Raw genomic sequence first — 20,147 nt, 5'->3', positions numbered from 1 at the left:
AGCGGGAACCGGTCTGTATGTGGGATCCGAACCCTCGGCGGGAGCGTCGCCACACTCCCAAGCAGCGCACTGTAGCAGTGCGCCACCGGGCCGGCCCAACAGTTTTTAATTTTGATGAAGTCTAGTTTATCAGGTTTTTTTTGGTGACTTGTTCTTTATGTGCATATCTAAGAAACTATTGCCTAATCCAGAGTTTTGAAGATTTACTTCAGTGCTTTCTTTTAAGAGTTATACGGCTTAGCTCTTACATTTAGGTCTGATTTATTTTGAGTTAATTTTTGTGTATGTTCTGAGTTAAGGGCTCAACTTCATTCATTTGCATATGGAAATCCAGTTATCCAAGTACCATTTCCTGTAAAAAAATCTATTCTTTCCAAACTGAATTGTCTTGCTACCTTCAAAAATCAGTTTATCATAAATATTTGGGTTTATTTCTGGGCTCTTAATTCTATTCCACTGATCTGTATATATGTCTGTTGTTATGCTGCGTATGACACAGTCTCCATTACTGTAGCTTTGTAGTAACTTTCCTACTCATTATTTAGATTTACGTCAGAGATTCTTAATCATGCTCTCCTTTATGCTTTCAAGGTCATTGTGTGTGTGTGTGTGTGTGTGTGTGTGTGTGTGTGTGTGTGTGTTTTGAATTAAGGAATTGTAGCTCTGATGTGCTGGGCTAGGTATGACAGCACAGATATCCATCACAGGTGGGGAGTACAGGGGTTGTGCATTGTTCAGAAAGATTTACAGTGGCCTTTCTTTCAGCTTTCATTGGGGGAAGCGAGTGCCTCATAACAGTGTTAAGGGGTAGGAAACTTACTTTGTAAGTCTATTCTTCAAAGTATCTGAAGATTTGGGGTTTGGGGCAAAGAGAGAGATTAGAAAGGTAAGAGTGTATGATAGAATCAGCCAGTAGACTGAGAAGTGGAGTCAGCAAAGCTGGGATGAAATTTTGGTTCCTCCATGATCTGTTTGATGTCTTTTGGCAAATCATTTAATTTACTTGATTTTAAACCTTATTCATTCCTCTTTTGTTGCCCTTTTCTTCTCATATTTCGCTTTGTCAGTGTACATCTTAAAATGTGACTTCCAAAACTGGATACAATACTTGAGATCCTGTTTGACAGGCACAGAAGGTTATCTAATTGTTCTGGACCTATATTCCGATTAATGCCATCTAAGAGCTATGCTGTAGGCTATTCTTTTTTTTTCTTTTGACAGCCACATCACATTTGATTTATCCTGCTCTCCATTCTGGAACACTCATTTTTCCTCATTTCGTGTTCTTTAAAGATTTAATTAGCAGTGAAAACGGTTTACTTAGCAATAGTATATGTTGTTTTTAAAGACCATATTGTCTTTGAAATCATAAAAATGTTGTGCAGGTCAGGGTTGAGAATATAGCTTTGTAGCAAGCCAAGAGAAGCATCTCTCTAAGGGTCTTTCATATTAATGAATATACTTTAGGGACCCAGCTTTTCAGCTTCCTGAGACAAAAAGTCTCCCCCATGGGGTGTCTATTTAGGTCTGAGTCTACCCCTTTTCCTCGTTTTCCTGGCTTAGCCTTTTCCTCTACTCTGTAATTCTGTTTCTTTTCTTCATGCTTCTGCTTACAGTTTTGGCCTCATCAGGTATATAAGCTTTCCATCCCATCTCACAATCTCACTGTGCCCTAGCTATATATACCTCAGGGCTTCTTTCTCCAAGTCTTTTCAGCTTCTACTTCCAATGTTATCTCAGTTTATCAAACTAGGTTTCTGGTTGAGAGAGTCTGATTAGTCGGGCACCTTCTTTCACACCAGGCACATCACTCGTTCTTGGCCATTCAATGGGTGGCAGTCCTTGGGTCAGGGGCCTGCCTCTGACCACCTCACCAAGTCTGGTCAATCAGCATCAAGGGGTCCACATTGCACTTTTAAAAGGCTCTCTGAGGGTGGGGGGATGGGAGGCAGTTTGATTTATTATGGCTGTGACTTTGGCAGGTACTGGGACTGACAAATCCAGTATGAACTCATATGAAACATGCAATAAGGTTGGATTCTGGTTTGGCTTGGTTGTACATGTTTTGGTGGGGGATGGAGATTATTTTGATTTAGTACATGATTATGAGTTTTGGTGGGCATTCAGGTCGAAAAGTCTAGCTGGAAAGGTGGACCCAGAGGTCAGGAGAATGTATGTTAGAGTAACTTGAGTACTATCCATATAGAGGCTTTGAGCCCTAAAGCTATGTGAGATCACTGGGGAAGGAAGTACAGGGAGAGGGGAGAAGGCCAAGGACAACTCAAGGTGGGAAGAGAAAAAGCTACTGTGGAAGAGAAAAGAGAAGCTCTACTACAGGAAGGATCAGCATGTGACCACCAGCATATTCACAACACAATATGTTGTTTTTAAAGGAGACAGATAATAAAATGAATCAAAAAAATTTTTTTAATGACTCTAGAATTTTGAGTATAGTTTTGCACTAATAATCTTAACATACTGAATGACTCTTTGTCTATCCCTATCCCAAACCCCTTCTCTGTAGGTAGAAGAAGAAATCCAAACCCTGTCTCAAGTGTTAGCAGCAAAAGAGAAGCATCTAGCAGAGATCAAGCGGAAACTTGGGATCAATTCACTACAGGAACTAAAACAGAATATTGCCAAAGGATGGCAAGATGTGACAGCAACATCTGCGTATGTCCCCTTGATCATACATTTTTCCAGAGAATGTAAAGGACAGTTTTGCTTCTTTTTGTATGGGAAGGGGAAGAGAAATGGGATGAGGATGCTTCTGCAGCCTTTCTTTGAACAATACAGAATACTTTCTTTCCAGTTCTGAAGTGTACCTGACTCTTTTCTAACACTGGTTTTCCAGACTGTTCTAGAGAATAGAAAATATCAGTAACCAGTCTCATGTGCGAGTTGAAGAAGTAAAATTCCTGTTCCAAAAATATTATATAGTTGGCCTTTCATATCTGTGGGTTCCATACCTGTGGATCCCACATTCATGGATTCAGTCAAGCACAGCTCTAAAATATTAAGGAAAATACCCTCAAAGATAAAAATTAACAATATAACAACAAAAAATAATACAAATTAAAAAACAGTACAGTATAATAATTATTTACATGTTATTTGGATTGTTTTAGGTAATATAAGTAATCTAGAGATGATTTAAAGTATACTGGAAGATGTATGTAGGTTATATACAAATATTGTATCAGGGTATTTTATATCAACATCCATGGATTTTGGTATCTGAGGATGGTCCTGGAACCAATCCTCTACAGATACCGAGTGATGACTGTATATTGACTTGCCAAGTACATACGTTGTGTCATTTAGTCTTCAGGATAACCCAATAGAGTGGGTGGTGAGATAACCCTAGATAGAGAGATAGGCTCAGATAAGTTAGGTTCTGAGGTCACAAACCTCTCAAAATGTGGAGTCAGGATTTGAAGTGAGGTCTGGCCAACAATGGAATCAGTCTTTTTTATCCTGCTCTCTACATATCATAAGATTCTCTGAAATGTGCTCGTGGCAGAGGATAACCCTTAAGCTTTTTGTCTTTTTGATTATGCACATTATGATATATCATTATCATAATGCAGTTTTGTTTCCAGGTATAGGGAGGAGCAAGCTTCTAGTAGCAGATTCCAAACTGTTCTCTATCTTCTGTTTTCAGTCCCATCTGCTGAGTGAGGGAGCTTAGGAGTCGTTTTACAAGCTAATCTTCAGCAGTGAGGCAGACTGCATTCCACATGATGGCACTTGGGTGCCCACTCTTTTGGCCCATTTTCTTTCCTTATAAGTTGGCTGGGGGAAAACATGCAGGAAACTGTTCTTTGACTGTATTACCATAAACTGTTTGCTCTTGGTATTTGATTTTGATGGGGTAAGTAAAAATGCCTGAGCATTCACTTCCACAATGTGGGGATATTAACCTTTTTTTGTAGGTACCATATTTTTTTGTTTGTTTTTTTGTTGTTTTGTTTTCATTTTTCCCTTCTCCAATTCCCCAGTAGCTGGGAAGAGGGAGGTGGTAAATTATACCTTTTCTTTATAGCAAATATCACACTAGTGTAATTTGAAGTCTTTTATATACTATGTTGAGAGTCCAACAAGTCCTTATTTGGTAGCTCTACAGACATGCAAAATAACAAAAAATTCTTTATGCCCATAAAATTTGTTTGGACAATAAAATACTCATGGGCTCTACCTGTCCCAACCCATTTCTTGTTTCTGGCCCCTTTTTAGGAGATGAAGTTGTAAAAAGCATCTGAGGAATTTGATTTCATTTCTCCTTTGTTTGGCTTGCGTGGAAAGGGAAGGAACAAGGGTATAATTTTTTTCAGACTCCAGCTCATTTTCATTTTTGTTCCATGACTATTTTTAGCCTGTACTCTCCTCCCTTTGGCCCTGCCTTTAACAGGCCTCTGTCTTTCCGGCTGGACCTAGGGCACTGCGGAAGATTCTGCCTGAAATGATGGTTAAGTATAAGATGATATGATACTGCTGCTCTAGTGGTTATGAAGGATTTTAGAAGTTCTTAAAAATATATTTTTTGAGAGTTCTTCAACAGGTAGTGTTTTAGTCCGTTTTGTGTTGCTATAACAGAATACCTGAGACTGGGTAATTTATAAAGAAGAGAGGTTTATTTGGCTTACGATTCTGGGACAGCTGCATCTGGCACGGGCCTCAGGCTGCTTCTGCTCATGGTGGAAAGTGGCAGGCAGCTGGCGGGTACAAGCAGATCACATGGCAAGAGGAAGCAAGAGAGAAAAAGAAGGTGCCAGGGTCTTTTTAAGCAACGAGCTCTTGCGGGAACTAATAGAGTGAGAACTCACTCATTAATCCCCCCTCCCCCAGGGAGAGCATTAATTCATTCATGAGGGATCTGCCCCCATGACTCAGTCAGTTTCCAACACTGCCACATTGGGGATCAAATTTCCACATGAGTTTTGGAGGGGACAACACATCCAAACTCCATCAGGTGGTGACCACTGCACTTGGAATAATTGATATTAGAAAAGGTTAGCTGACTTTTCGTTGCTCTCTTTGTTTATAATTTAATATAGATACAAGAAGACATCTGAAACTTTGTCCCAGGCTGGACAGAAGGCTTCAGCTGCTTTTTCATCTGTAGGCTCAGTCATCACCAAAAAGCTGGAAGACGTAAAGTATGTCCTCATTTTTCCTTGCTTATTAAGTAGCTGAGACAAATTAAAACGTTACCATGATTGCTTTTGTTTCCTGACTTCATCTCTTCTGTTTGAGTGAAGGAGGCCACTCCTTCAGACCTCTCCTGAAATGCTTGCATAAATGCTTCTAGCTTCATAGCATTCTAACTTCAAAACAGTCATCTTATGAAGCCACTTAAGTTTGTTGAAAAATTCTGGTTGTGAACTTTTGTGAAGTCTTTTTAGTCCTTGATCATACAGGGTAAGTATGTCTCTGCGGTTGCAAATTCGTGATTGTGAGCAGAGCCTGGTGTCTTACTGGGGATAAGTACAGTACAGGAGCATCGAGTGCACGCTTGGATTGAGACCTGGCTTCACTTTCTATATGTGACGTTTTTATACATGATGTAATCACAACATGCTTATTTGTGAACTGATTTGTACTAACCTGCAAGCTGTATCTGCATTCATGCCTAGGTCCAAATCTTGATTTTTGACCTGTTGTTTTTTATTTGCATTTGTATTTTAGCTTAGTCTGTAGAATTTTCCTTGCCATTTTGATAAAACCACTTCACAGCGCTTTTGTGCTACTCTCCACCCATGTGAATTAGAATAGTGCTGAAAATGACAAATATGGTTTTAAATCAGCTGTGCTTCTCTTGGCATGCAAGATTTGTGTTTTTAAAAAAATGCTCAGATTGCATGACTTTGTGTTTTTCATTTGTGGGGAAAGTAGATTTTACAACCAGAATTTTGTTGGTTGAGAGGTTTGGTCAATCAGTGTTGTATAACTTTGTACCAAAAGAACTAAATTGCTTGCTCATTATATTTGAACTGTCCTCATTCTAAGCATAATGTAATAAACTTATCTTTTTTTGAGCTATTTTGACAATTTCTTTTTACGCTAAGTTGTGTAGCACTGTAGAGCCCAGGTAAAAACATTATATAACTTTTTAAAAGTAGGTTATTTAATTGTTTTAGATTTATCAGAACTTCCTTTCTTTTTTAATGCTTACTCTGGCTTCTTACAGATTGCAAGCCTTTTCACATTCCTTTAGGTAAGGAGAGTTTGAAGCACCACTGCCGTCTAGCAGTTGTGTAAGACAAGTGTGCTAAGATTAGAATATTACGCCATGTTGGATGGTGATGTTTGTCCACTACATAATTTTTTCACATTTGCAGTATTTTTTCTCAGTGTATTCCTAATTTCAAGGGAGGGTTTCTTGTATACCATGGGTAATGGATAAATTAAAAGAACAATCTTACACTGGTTCAAAGGATGCGAAAATGATTTTGATGTTTCTTTTTTACTTTTATTACTTTTTTGTAAAAAGAAGCAGCTTTACCATGGCATGCAGAATCCCTCCCTTTTAATGTCTGACTTTGTTTGTTTTTGATGCTTTTGTTTCTTTGGTGCTTTTGTAAGGATGTTGGAATTCTTCCCCTGGGTCTCATTATGGAATTGTAATAGACTGCATATGTACTGCCTCATGTTAGTCTCTGTCTTATATGGGTTACTCTAGTCTTTTAAAATCTTGGTAAAATATACATAAGATAAAATTTACCATTGCTCTGTACTTTTTAATACTTGATTTACTAGCTTATAAGTTATTATTTCTTTACAGTAGTTATATTCTTTAACTATGCATGCAAGGCAGTTTCATGGTTTGCAAATAGAAAGCATATTAGGCCAAAAGAGAAAGCATATTAAGAAGACGTTAGCCCAAACCTGCCTTATAGAAAGAGACTTCATGATGTTGAGCAAACTTCTCTTTTCTCTCCGATGCAGCATCTCACAATTATCCAATTAGTTGTTGGAGGAAACTCCGGTGGAAGAAGGTCTTTAGAGTATAAGCAGGAAGGATAACACAGTAGTCTCCATCTCTGTTCCTATTAATGCAAGCTTTTTCCTCAAGCAATCACTTGCTGTGGTCTTGCTATTTGTTGTCTTAAGTAAGCAAACAGGCACTTATAGCTCTTGTCTTGGTGACACTTAGCCCTGGAAGTGAAAGTAAATCATAGGGATATATAAATTCTAAATGTTGAGCTATTTATTTATTTATTTATTTTTTCCTTTTTGTCTTTTTTACTGACCGGTAACGGGATCGCAACCCTCAGTGTCGCACCTGTACCGGGGACCGGCAACGGGATCGCGACCCTCGGTGTTGCGCCTGCACCGCGCTCAGCCAGTGAGCGGGAACCGGTCTCCACATGGGATCCGAACCCTCAGCGGGAGCGCCGCCGCGCTCCCAAGCGGCGCACTCTCCAGTGTGCCACCGAGCCGGCCTGTAAATGTTGAACTATTTAAAGCTAAAATTATACTTTAAAAATAGTCAGGTAACCAGTGTTAGGAGGTGATTGTATATCTTTGGTGTTCAATTAAAAGTGACCTAAGTGCCATAGATAACTGAATACACATTCAGTCACAGAATCCATTCTGCTAATATCACAGTGTTTACTGTGAGTGGGTCCTGAAGATATAACCATAGTCTGGTGTGCTTATTTTCTACACATATCTGGTAAGCATTGACTCATGCTTTTAACATTTTGAGAGAAACTTTAAAAGAACATTCTTAATTTCATTTTTGTCTTTTTTACTAACCGGTAACGGGATTGCAACCCTCGGTGTTGCGCCCACACCGTGCTCAGCCAGTGAGCGGGAACCGGTCTCCGCATGGGATCCGAACCCTCGGCGGGAGCGCCGCCGCGCTCCCAAGCGGCGCACTCTCCAGTGCGCCACTGGGTTGGCCCGAACCTTCTTAATTTCAGTTGGTGCCAGTGTTGAACAAATTTTTATTGTTAATAATAACATACTATAATGAGTTAGTAGTGTAGTTGGTCTGATTTTTTAATATATTTAAGAGGACTAAGTAATAAAGGCTAATTAACTTCCCTTTATTCCCAAAGGGAATTTCTCCTTTTTAAATATGTTTCTTCATGTACACTTCTAGATGTTTTTCATTTGTTTTGGGCTCCTTAAAGTCATTCCAGAAAATTCCTTTTTGCTGAAAATTTCCACTACCTAGTGGGGAAAGAAATGATCTCTTTTGTTAGAAAGAGAATATCTTTTTTTTTTTTTAATTTTATTTTGTCGATATACATTGTGGTTGATTATTGTTGCCCCTTAAGAAAGAAAATATCTTTTGATTAGAATTTGAAACACTTCAATAAACTTTTCTACCTTTTATGACCATATTCCCAATTTTAGTTAACGAAATTGTTTATGCATTCAAAACTATTTATCGAGTGCTAACTATATGCCTGGCACTGTTCTAGACTGTAGGGTTGGAGCTAACAACCAAAATAATAATTGGGACTGACCTTTGAAAGCTTTAAGAGAATATAATGTAATATGAAGTAGATGTTAATTTGTGTTTCAGTTAAAGTCATCTGTTATAATAATAATGGCTAACAGTTATTTGCCAGGCAAGACTATATATAGTACCTCTGAAGTAGGTGCTATTATCGTTTTGATATAACAGATGAGGAAACTGAGCCATAGAGAGGTTAAGTGACTTCCCCAAGGTGGCACAGCAGGTGTTAAGTGGCTGCTGGTCAGGATTTGAACCTGGCACAGCCTTGTTCTGGAGCCTGCACTGTCCCCCTGTGCCTCCCCAGGGCAATGACAGTTTAAGACAATGTCTCTTTGGACAGCATTACTTTGGACAGTAATTGCTGTTATCCCCTACATCAAGAGATTGTTGTGAGGGAGATCACTCTTAAAAGCATGCCTGGCACACAGTAAGCATCCCACCATGTTAGCCACGAACTCTTCCCTGTCCTCCTGCACCTGCTACTCCTTCTTTCCTTTCCTCCTCCCTGAACCCCTCCCCTCTTTTTATTATTAGGGATGAAAAGATCAAATAAATGTGTAAGAAACAAAGAAAATTTTAAAAGTCAATTCAGCTTCTTAATAGATATGAGATTGAGAAGTACTTAGTGAGTGAAAATCAGTTGCCCTCTGATTTTTTTCTCAGTGTGTTTTGAGGAATCCAACTTTACATTTTTACTTTGATTACAGATTAATATATTTGAGGGTTACAAATAGAGGTGGAAAATTTTTAACAAAATTTGCTTTGTTGATGCTAACTGATCCTTACAACCTATTAGAGATGATTCTGGTCCAACAGCACATGGCTTTTGACTTTTGAAGGTTTCCATATTATATTTAAATTTGAATGAAATTGGAGATGATATGTGAGTTGAGGCAGCTTGAAGCCTTGTGTGACTTTCCATAGAGTAGTTTGACTACAGACAACTTACCAGCAGAGTTGAATTTAATCTAAATACGGATTATAGAGAGGATCACATAGTTGGATGGAATTGAAACTGATATGTGTTGCTTATTCTTCCTACTAAAATGGCTGCCTCAAAAGCAAAGAGACCTTCACCTTGAATCTGTTTCTATTAACCGATTTCATTCTCTGTTTAGTGGGTGTATTTTTTATCTTTTTTTGTTGTGAAATATAACACATACCTATAAGTGCTCAAAACTAAATTCAACTCAGTGATTTTCCACAAAATACCATCTTATTCTAATAATTTTCTTGCTTTTCCTTACATATTACCACTTAAACATGTTCAGTTGGTGTGTGCTGGTTAAAGGGGCATAGAACCCACTGAATGCCCACTGGAGGAAGTAATCGCTTACATGGGTGCTTAGGGACACGGACTAGAATTAGCCATGAATTTCTGAAATTTGCATGCACTTTATCCATCTATTTTCTCATTTTGTTGATAGTAGAAAATTCAACGTGTGAGTCCCAAGGACAGCAGTTTATCATGTTTGGTCGTTTTTCACCTTCTTTTGCCAGAATTTGATAATTTCTGCCAAAATGAATGTTCTAGCAAAGATTCTTTTGGTTATTAGGAACAGAAATTATGTAAGTTAGCTCAACTAAAATGGGGAATGTGTTGTGCAAAATTCTTTTGTAATTCAAGGAGAGGAAAGGAAGCAATCCCTGTCCCCACCTGCTGACTGGAAAACTTAGAAATCGAGGTAGCTTCTAGAAACCAAGAAACCTGTTCCTCTCCCACCCTGGCATGTTCCCCACATGGTCATCTCTCCCTCATTTTCTCTACCATTCTCTGTGCGTATATTTGATTCTTTCTTTGGAAACTTTGATTCTTTCTTTGGCTTCCTCTGTGTTCTTGCAGCTTTTACCTGGTCCCCAGAAATACTCCTCAGCATTTAAGTGTATGTGACTTTCTAGTTCAAGTACCTACCACTAACTGATCCAGTAGTGTAATGTCCTAATTACAGTATGTTAGGATAAGAATCTTAATTATTTCAGCTCCTTTTTTTTTTTTTTTTCTCACTCAGTTCAAATGCTTTGCAGATCACCAGGAGGTTAGCTGTGGTGGGTGGTGACTTGTGGCAATGTGGCTTTTCTAAGGGTCTGAGGAAGGGCAGGTGATGATTGGAGTTCTGGTATTATAAATTTAGAAGGATGTTTTTCATTAAGCTCTGCCCTTCAAATATGGGACCAACACAGTGTGATGGATGAAGTAGGAAAAGAATTAGCTAATTCCTCCCAGAATAGATTACAGTGTTATGTCTAAGGTATTGACTACCACTGTAGGATAGAAAGAGAATGCCAAATTACATGGATCTTTTTCTGTGTTATGTAAGATATCAAGTACAGAGATGTTCAAATATTTTATTAACTTGATTACACCAAATGCCATCACAGTTTGATGTATATCAATATCATATTCCATATTATTACATAATGCAAAACTAGATTTGAAGAGCTACATTCAAAACATTATCAGTTGTAACAATCAAGTCTTTGAGAAAACTAAATCATAAACACAAAATATTTAAATATAATTGAGAATAAATAGGTTGGACTATCCACCTTACCCAAAAGAAAGATTATTTACCAAAAAAAGCTATGGCAGTGATCAAAATAGTATACACATAGTGCTGATATCAGCAGAATACAATGATTTTACCAGCCCAAGAATTAAGGTACTCTCATCTTGTGAGGTGGTCTCTATGGGAGGTTGCTAAGAGTAGATAATCTTGAACCTGAACAGACAGTGAGTGATAAATCGGTCCTAGGAAGATCAGGACCCAAAAGTTATTTGAATGATCTTTAAGAACATTTAATTTAATGTGATGAAGTATAACTGTCTCTTATTAGAAAACTGATACTGTTACCACTAAGGAGTGATATGTAATTTTAAAATTACTTAAACTCGTTAAATAGGCGATTTATTTTGGAACCTTCTTGTTCCAGCCTGGAAACGTGTATCTGAAAGTTCATTGGCTACAGGAGCCCTTCCCTGGCCTTGCTTGTGTGTGTGTGTGTGTGTACATGTATGTGTGCGCACTTCATTTTTGAGGGGAGGCGATGAATTAGGAGTTCTGAAGACCCAAATTCCATTCCTGATTCTGCTGTGATCTTGGGTAAATCATTTAACCTCTGAGCCTTGATGCTATATGCCTTACAGATGCAGGTGAAAGCATTTTACAGATTTCAAAATGTTATAAAACGTCAAGGTTATATCATTAATAACTACTGGGATTAAATTGGCTCATGAATAAAAGTAAATTATGTTGGAATAACTTCGATCCCCTCCACCTCAAAAAGTAGATAATTCTTCATGGTGCTGAAAGAATAAAGCTCCTAGAAAGCTAAGTTTTATTGGCTTTTTGTCATGTTGAATCACCACTGTACTAACTTCATTTCTATCTCTTTTTAATGCTGCATCTTAGTATACGCTCCATTCAGCATTCAATTAGCATGCCTGCTATGAGGTAAAGTATATTTTTACAAAATGTAGTTGGTCTTATACTTTCTTATTATTTAGATGTTTAACCTGAACTGTTCTGAAGAAGGGAACGAGAATTCTGTTCTAAACATTCTATTCTAAGCTGTGTGTTTAATACTGTAACCGTGTGCAGGTACTCTTCCTATGATGTTGGGATGGGTGCAAGAGATCCATTAAATGTTTGTGATTTTTTTTAAAAAAGAATTATTTTATTTTGTGATACTTTATGTTGTTTCCTATCTGAAGTCTGTTTACTTGACAAAGTGAGCACTCCTTGTCTAATAAACCTCTTTGCGTGGATGTAGGTGTCTCACCCCCTTGTCTACATTAGCTTTAGTTACACTCCCCTTTCCTTCCATCTTCCCATGTTCACCTCCGTCATCCCAGTGTGACATTTGGAGCCAGCTGTGATTTCATTCTATTATCTGCCTGCATCACTAAGCACTTGCAAGTCTTTATTACCTCACCTATCCTCTCCAGAGAGGCAGAGGATTAACGGTATATGCTTCGCTTAAATGTCAGTGTACGTTGGAATCATCTGGAAGGCTTGTTAAAACCCTGCTTGCTGGGCCCCACCCCTGGAGTTTCTGATTCTGTAGAGCTGGGACGCGACCTGAGAATTTGCATTACTGAGTTCCCCAGAGCTGCTGATGCGTCTGGTCTGGGGGCCACACTTCCAGAACCACTGTCTTGCACTATTCTGCCATCACCACAGTGGGAAGAAGGGAACCCCTCACTCCCTTCTTTGCCTTTTTCATCTTGGTAGCAGGAAGAATTTAAGGTGAGGTGGACAGGATAAAAGCTTTGGAAACCCATGTGTGAGGGACAAAGGCGCAGTGATCCTCAGTAAAGTGGATGAAAGTAAAGATGCCTGTGAGGGTTTCCCGCAGGCTCTCAGTGCCGAAGTAGGCAAAGCCAAGTTTCTGTGCTCCTCCCTTCCTTTCGGCGTCTCCTTTCCCTCTTTTATTATGCTTCTCTCTGGGAATTAGGATCTCTCATAAGGAATCTCATGTGGTCTGCTTGTCCTGCTTAAGTGATGTGGGTTCATGTAAGAATCCTGCCAGGCAAGATGTGAGTTGAAAGAGTTCTAGAGCATAGCACCTTAACCAAAATGAAACTGCTTTAATGGTGGCATTTTCCTGTACCATAAGTTGGTTGGGGAAGTGACAGAATTGATGTTTTAACAGTTCTGTTCCCTCTCCTCACAAATGTACCTGAATGCATCTGTATCGCTGTGTCTAAGAGTGGCTCTGCATGGAATCAGAAGCATACACATAGGAATATTAGTTTTTTTAAAAAAAGAAATTACTTTAGAAATTGATAATCTTACATAATATTTATTTGTATATATGCCTGCACACATACAATGCAGATAAAAATATCTGTTCTTTTGCTGATTGAGAATAATGGTGAAGATGAATACAGTCAATTAATGCTTTCAAAATTGTTGGGGTTTTTCAGTGTTTGTAATTTTACTATTGTTTTTCTTTACTCACTACAGAAACTCCCCTACTTTCAAATCCTTTGAAGAAAAGGTCGAAAACTTAAAGGCAAGTACAGAGATGAACAGGGTCTTTGTGATACATTGCTTGGGGCCTTAACTTTCTTTGATGTGGGTAAATTATTAATGTTAGTATTTCCTTCTAAAAATATTAAAGAACTTTAAGAACTTTACTCTTTATGTTATTAATGGACATTTAAGGTGTTATGTACTCTTTTAAGCAATATTTTTTGAGTGCATGTTGTAGCATGGCAGCATGCTAAATGCTGAAAGGAGAAATACAATTTAAAAAAGCAATAGTACTTTAGAAATTTGTGCTGCTTTTTACTTTATTCATTTCAAATACTTTTATAATTGGAAAGAATTTGATGTAACTCTATTGTAGATAGTTAACAATATAGAAAAGCACAAAAATAAAAAAATTGGTCCTACCACTCAGAGACAGTGATATATGTATGTAGTAGGACTCTGCTGTTAAACTTTAAAAAAGAATTCACCATACACCATAAACATTTTCCTGTGTCATTAAATATTCTTCAGTATTATGTTTAGTGGCTGCTTGTATATGCCTTATAATGGATATTGTTTGCTTAATTATCAATTATTGGATACTTTTATGATTATAATGATGGCGTGATGATTATCATTGATTCATTTAAAAAAATTTTTTTTATTTCATTGGAGGTGAGCATTTTCCCATAATGATTTGGTTTATTGATTTGTAAATTGTGTCGTCTTCAAGATTATATTCAAAACTACAAAATCATAAACAGGATCACAGGTGATCTCAGAAGTCATCTAGTTTCCATCCACTGCCTCTGTACTCTCTCTGTAGAGTTTATACGAAGCCCATATGTTCATTTCTTCCTAACCTAAGACTAATAATTATAGGGATATGTTTTTAGGATTAAAACTTAATATCTTAAATATTTTTATGTAAATCAGCTTAAAAACCAATATTCACTTTAGTCTTTCAGAAACATTAACTGAGTACTTATTTTAAAATGAGTCTTTTAAAAATTACACAAGCAAGGTACCTTTACTGAAAGAAAATCAAACACTGTACAGTGATCTGGATCTTTTTTCTTGCACATACAGACAGTAATACACACCTTTTTTATTTGTACACTAATATACGAATGTTTTTCAAAAAGGAATCATACTATACATGCTCCTATAACTTGTTCATTCAACCTTCACTGGCAGCTCCTCTGTGAACCCATGGGTGCAGGGATCCATTCTTTTTGCTCAATGAACAAGGACTAGAACAGTCCTTGGCACATTGCTCAGTAAACGTTTGATGATTAACAAATATATCATAGTCATTCTTCTAGGTCACTTCGAAACCTGCTTTATTCTTCTTAACGACAAGTCGTATGTTTGAAAACACACTGTACATTGCAGGAAATCAAGGCTTATTACAATTCAGTTCTCAATATTGTTAGGACTATTATAGTCTCTCCTTGAAATCTGCCCTAAGCGTTAATTTTTGATATGGCTAGTTGGAAAAAATGTTCTTTTGACATTGAAGATGAGAAATTTTCAGGTCATGTACCATATACTATCCTCCTGGGTATACTCATATTTAGACTATATAAACTGTGATGAAATTTGCTTTTAAAATATGACTAGCACCACTCAGATAAAAAATATATGCAATTTAAGAAATGTATAGTGTTTGTTAAACAGATATCCCCAATGGGAAATCTGTAAAATATAGTTGTGTGCTTAGGATATAATTTTGCTAAATTACATTTATATTCAGTTAAACATATAGGATCTACGTATACTACATTACATTTTGGGGTTTTAAAAAACAATTTTAATTTAAACTTTAATTTTTAATTTAAAAATATTGATAACATTTAAATTTTTTTATTGAAACATAGTTGAATGTACATATCTCTGGGATAGAGAGTCGAATATCAATACCAGAGTGCAATGTGTGATGCTCAAATCAGGGTAATTAGTATTTTCAAAATTATATAGTGTAATTGTTTTTCATGGCCTTTTATTCCCTCCCCCTCCCCCTTTTCCACCTCTGGTAACTTCAGTTCTGTTCTCTCCTTTTGAAAGTTCAATGTATTATTGTGGTTATTGTATCTTTCTTTCTTTTTAAAAATTTATTTCTTTATTTTTTAGCTCCCACTTATTAGTAAGGACATGCTGTAATTCTCTTTCTGTGCCTGGCTTATTTCACTTAACATAATTTTCTCTAAGTTCATCTGTGTTACTGTGAATGGCAAGATTTCATTCTTTTTTATGGCAGAGTAGTATTCTGTTGTGTAAATATACCAGATTTTCCTTACCCAGTCATCCAATGATGGACATTTAGGTTGGTTCCAACTCTTGGCTATTGTAAATAGAGCTGTGATAGACATGGGAGTATCTATGGGAGACAAGGGAGCAGGTATCCCATAAACATGATAATTTCCATTCCTTTGGGTTTATACTCAACAGTGGGATTATTGGATCTTATGTCAGTTCTATCTGTAGTTGTTTGAGGAAGCTCCATACTGTTTTCCATGATGGCTGCACCAATTTACAGTCCCACTAACAGTGTAGGAGGGTCCGCCTTTCTCTGCATCCTTGCCAGCATGTGTTATTCTCTGTCTTTTAGATCATAGCCAGTCTAACTGGGGTAAGATGATATCTCAGTGTGGTTTTGATTTACATTTCCCTGATGCTGAGTGATGTTGAACAGTTTTTCATGTGTCTGTTAGCCATTTGTATATTTTCCTTTGAGAAATGCCTATTCAGCTCCTTTGACCATTTTTTAATTGGGTTGTTTCTTTACTGAAGTTGTTTGAGTTCCTTGTATATTCTGGATATTAATTCTTTATTGGATACATAGTCTGCAAATATTTTCTCCCACTCTGTAGGTTGTCTTTTTACTGTTAACTGTTTCATTTGCTATGCAGAAGCCTTTTAGTTTGATATAGTCCCATTTGTTTATTTTTCCTTTGGTTGCCTGTACTTTTGAGATCATATTCATAAAGTCTTTGCCCAGTTCTACTTACTGAAGTGTTTCCCATATTTTTTTTTAGGAGTTTTACAGTTTCACATCTTATGTTTAAGTCTTTAGTCCATTTTGAGTTGATTTTGGTGTATTACGAGAGGTACAGGTCTAGTTTCATTCTTCTACATATGGATGTCCAGTTTTCCCAACATCATTTATTGAAGAGGCAATCTTTTCCTCATTGTATGTTCTTGGTGCCTTTGTTGAAGGTTAGTTGGCTGTAAGTATGTGGGTTGGTTTCTGGGTTCTCTGTTCTGTTCCTCTGGTCTGAGTATCTGTTTTTATGCCAGTAACATGCTGTTTTGATTACTATAGCTTTGTAGTATAATTTGAAGTTAGGTAGTGTTATGCCTTTGGCTTTATTCTTTTTTTGCTCAGGATTGCCTTGGCTAGTCAGGGTCTTTTGTTGTTCTGTATGAACATTAGGGTTGTTTTTTCTATTTCTGTGAAGAATGTCATTGGTATTTTGATGGGGATTGCATTAAATCTGTAGATCGCTTTGGGTGTTATGGACATTTTCAAAATGTTAATTCTTCCAGTCCAAGAGCATGGAATAATGTCTTTCCATCTTTTGTGTCCTCTTCAATTTCTTTCAACAGTGATTTGTAGTTCTCATTGTAGAGATCTTTCACCTCTGTAAAATTGATTACTAGGTACCTTATCATATTGTAAATGGGCTTGCTTTCTTGATTTCTTTTTCTGCTAGTTTGTTGTTGGAGTATAGAAACGCTACTGATTTTTGCGTGTTGATTTTGTATCCAGCAAATTTACTCTAAGAGTTTTTTTGTAGAGTCTTTAGGCTTTTCTGTATATAGGATCACTACATTAGATTTTGGATTGATTTATTTATCTGTAATTATTGAGCATTTGCTATGTGCCAGGCAATGAGTATTGTGCACTGGAGATACCATGGTGAGTAGGTAGATGTAGATCCTTTCTGCAAGATGTTTAGTCAGTTAACGGTCAATGAAAATAAAATGAGGTCAGGGCTATGGCAGAGAAGGTTAGGGTTCAATGAGGACAAGTAGCAGGAACCCTCCCTGACAGGAGGGAATGTCAGGGAAGGCCTCTCAGAATGCAGTAATATAAGTGGAGGCGTTTAGACTGAAGGGAATGTTTGACCCTTTGGGGCTTTTTTGAGGAACACTAAGAACTTCACTGTGCTACAGGGCATTGAGTAGGGGGAGAAGCTACAGAGATGGGCAGGCCACATTAAAGAATTTGGACTTATGGCAATGGGAAGCCATTGAAGGATTTTAAACAGCCCAAATGGTTGTGCATTTTAGAAAGATCACTGGCTTCCCTGTACCTCTATGGGGAGAAAGATTGAGACAGGCAGATTAGTTGGGAGGAGGGAGTTGTAATCCAGGCCAAAGATGATGGTGAAGTGAAATAAGGTAGTGCAGGGGGACAAAGTCTAGAGATATTTAGAAATTAGAAATGGCAGGAAAAAAAAAAAGAAATTAGAAGTGACAGAAACAAAAGTGATTGATTGGATGAGGAACAAGATGGGGGAGGAATCAAGGACAACTGCCAGGACTCTGGCCGGGGCAACTAGGTAGTTGCTACTGCCATGTAAAGTAATAAAAAGAGAAGGGGCCAGTTGTGGGAGAAGGAGTTTGGTTTTAGACTTAGTGAACTGTAAGGTGCCCTAACATTTTCTTATGATTAAGTAATGTGTTTTAATAAATAAACAATGGATATAAATTATGCAAGTTTCTCAAATAATTCAAACATTTGGATGGGAGACCAAAAAGAATGAAAGAGAAAATTTCAACTAATTCCAATTGTTAACAAGTCTCTGGCCAGTCAGTTAAGATTGAGTCAAGTTCAGACCCTCTATTAGCTTTGTGCATCCTTGGTCACTGACTGGTTTCTTAATTTTAACGGCCCTGTTGGTCAGTCGTGAGATGTAACACAGTGAGATGGTACATCAGCATTGAAAGGGATGAAGTGACATGTTACATATAAGGGTTTTGAAAAGCATAAAGTATTATACAAATGTAAGGCAGATATAGTCTTTCAAACAAATGTTTATTGACAGAATTTCAGGTCAAATAGGTTGGAGTAGTTCTTCACAAACTGTAATGCACACATGAGTCACCTGGAGATTTTGTTAAATTGTAGACTTCAGTTCTGTAGTTGGGGTTGAGTGGGTGAGGAGGTATCTGAGATTCTGCATTTTTAATAAGCTCCCGGGTGATCTGTAGGTCCTTGGATCACATTTTAAGTAATAAAGGGTTAGAAAGATTACACTGTAACTGGGAAAAATACATGTATTTCTTTCCTTTGTTGTACTCAATAATATTTCTTGAAAGAGTGTAGCTGAATGAACAATTTGATGCAGTACAAAATGTTATCCAAGTATAAAAAGAGTTCAATAGATATTTTAGAATAATAGGTCTCACAGAGTTCTTTAGGTAAATTTCCCTGTGAAGAACAATTAGTAGATATGGGAGTAAAAGGAGGAGCAGAATTTACCAATCTGAATATTTCAGCAAGGAAGAATGTGTAAGTTTTACTCTTAAACCACAATGGAACATTACAACAGTACCAAATTCCATACATGTATAATTACTGAGCTATTGGGTTCCTGATTTGTTTTTGAAGATAAAATTAGAGTTACTTTATGCAGAGTCAGCTAATTTTACATTTCATGATGTCTTCCTTTTTTTTGAACTTTTTTTAAAGTCTAAAGTAGGGGGAACCAAGCCTGCTGGCGGTGATTTTGGAGAAGTCTTGAATTCAGCTGCAAATGCAAGTGCCACCTCCACGGAGCCTCTTCCAGAACAGACAAAGGAGAGCCTGTGAGATTCCTACCTTTGTTCTGCTACCCACTGCCAGATGCTGCAAGCAAGATCCAAGCACATCATGTCAACACTCATTGCCGTGAATTTCTACCAGATGTGCTTTTATTTAGCTTTACATATTCCTTTGACCAAGTAGTTTGTGGGTTAAACAAAGTGAAAATATCTTCACCTCTCTCTTCCTGGGGAAACACCCTCTAATGTGCACTTAAGGCCCTTTATTTAGGATACACTATTATAAAAATACTTGTAGTACCTGGGGACACTCACTAGAATGATCTCATAAGAAGCTGCAGTTTATCATAGTTGCTTTCCTACTTTATGAAATTGCTCTGGATCTGGGATACCAGTTTGATCTTTTCTTTTTTCTTCTTTGAATCTCTGTATGTTTGATTCCTAACTAAAATTGTTCTTTTAAATTTTCTGAGTCCTGTTTATTAAAAGTTTTGGTATCATTTTCTTTACCTTCAAGGCAAGAAGTGCCAGCTACAAAAAGATATTTTTAAATAAACATTGTTTTGGTTTAAGGTACATATCTTGTGTATATGAAAACACCAGATTAAAGTAAGCAGCTCTATATACAGTTTGTTATGGTATTGTAAGTGACACTATGTACGGTAATTCAAACTATTAGGTGACTTGAGAGTGGTACTCCCCACAACTTTATCACCATTTGTGACAGTAACCATTTCAGTGTGTTGGTCATTATGCCACTTACATCAACTTATTTTTTACCAGATTAAAATTTTAATCTCAGAGTAAATTGACAAAATAACATTCTGAATCAAGTAGATTGTATTATCAGTAGGTTGAAATGTGGGCACTTTCATCAGTGTTCCAATTCAAAAGCCTGAAAGTTTTGTAGGTCTAGATAGCTGTAA

At 37.2% G+C, this 20,147-nt stretch overlaps 1 protein-coding gene across 4 annotated transcripts in view; it reads left to right on the top strand.

Moving 5' to 3' along the window:
- The window catches only part of TPD52 (tumor protein D52), a 55,530-nt gene extending 35,687 nt beyond the window's left edge, over positions 1 to 19,843 (top strand). Inside the window, exons 3-8 of one of the 4 annotated variants that reach the window (XM_008585477.1) lie at positions 2,525 to 2,673; positions 5,058 to 5,159; positions 6,191 to 6,217; positions 11,884 to 11,925; positions 13,441 to 13,489; positions 19,151 to 19,843. In XM_008585477.1, the coding sequence (XP_008583699.1) occupies positions 2,525 to 2,673; positions 5,058 to 5,159; positions 6,191 to 6,217; positions 11,884 to 11,925; positions 13,441 to 13,489; positions 19,151 to 19,270 (489 nt within the window). In that variant the 3' untranslated portion in view covers positions 19,271 to 19,843. The remainder of the gene's footprint in view (positions 1 to 2,524; positions 2,674 to 5,057; positions 5,160 to 6,190; positions 6,218 to 11,883; positions 11,926 to 13,440; positions 13,490 to 19,150) is intronic. The other 3 variants (XM_008585478.1, XM_008585479.1, XM_008585480.1) reach the window with 3 other exon arrangements.
- Positions 19,844 to 20,147: the final 304 nt, after the last annotated feature.

This window comes from Galeopterus variegatus, unplaced genomic scaffold (genome assembly GCF_000696425.1).
Source record: "Galeopterus variegatus unplaced genomic scaffold, G_variegatus-3.0.2 Scaffold3589, whole genome shotgun sequence".
Taxonomy (NCBI): domain Eukaryota; kingdom Metazoa; phylum Chordata; class Mammalia; order Dermoptera; family Cynocephalidae; genus Galeopterus; species Galeopterus variegatus.
The sequence above is the reverse complement of the archived record's forward strand: the minus strand, read 5'-3'. Positions and strand labels throughout refer to the sequence as shown.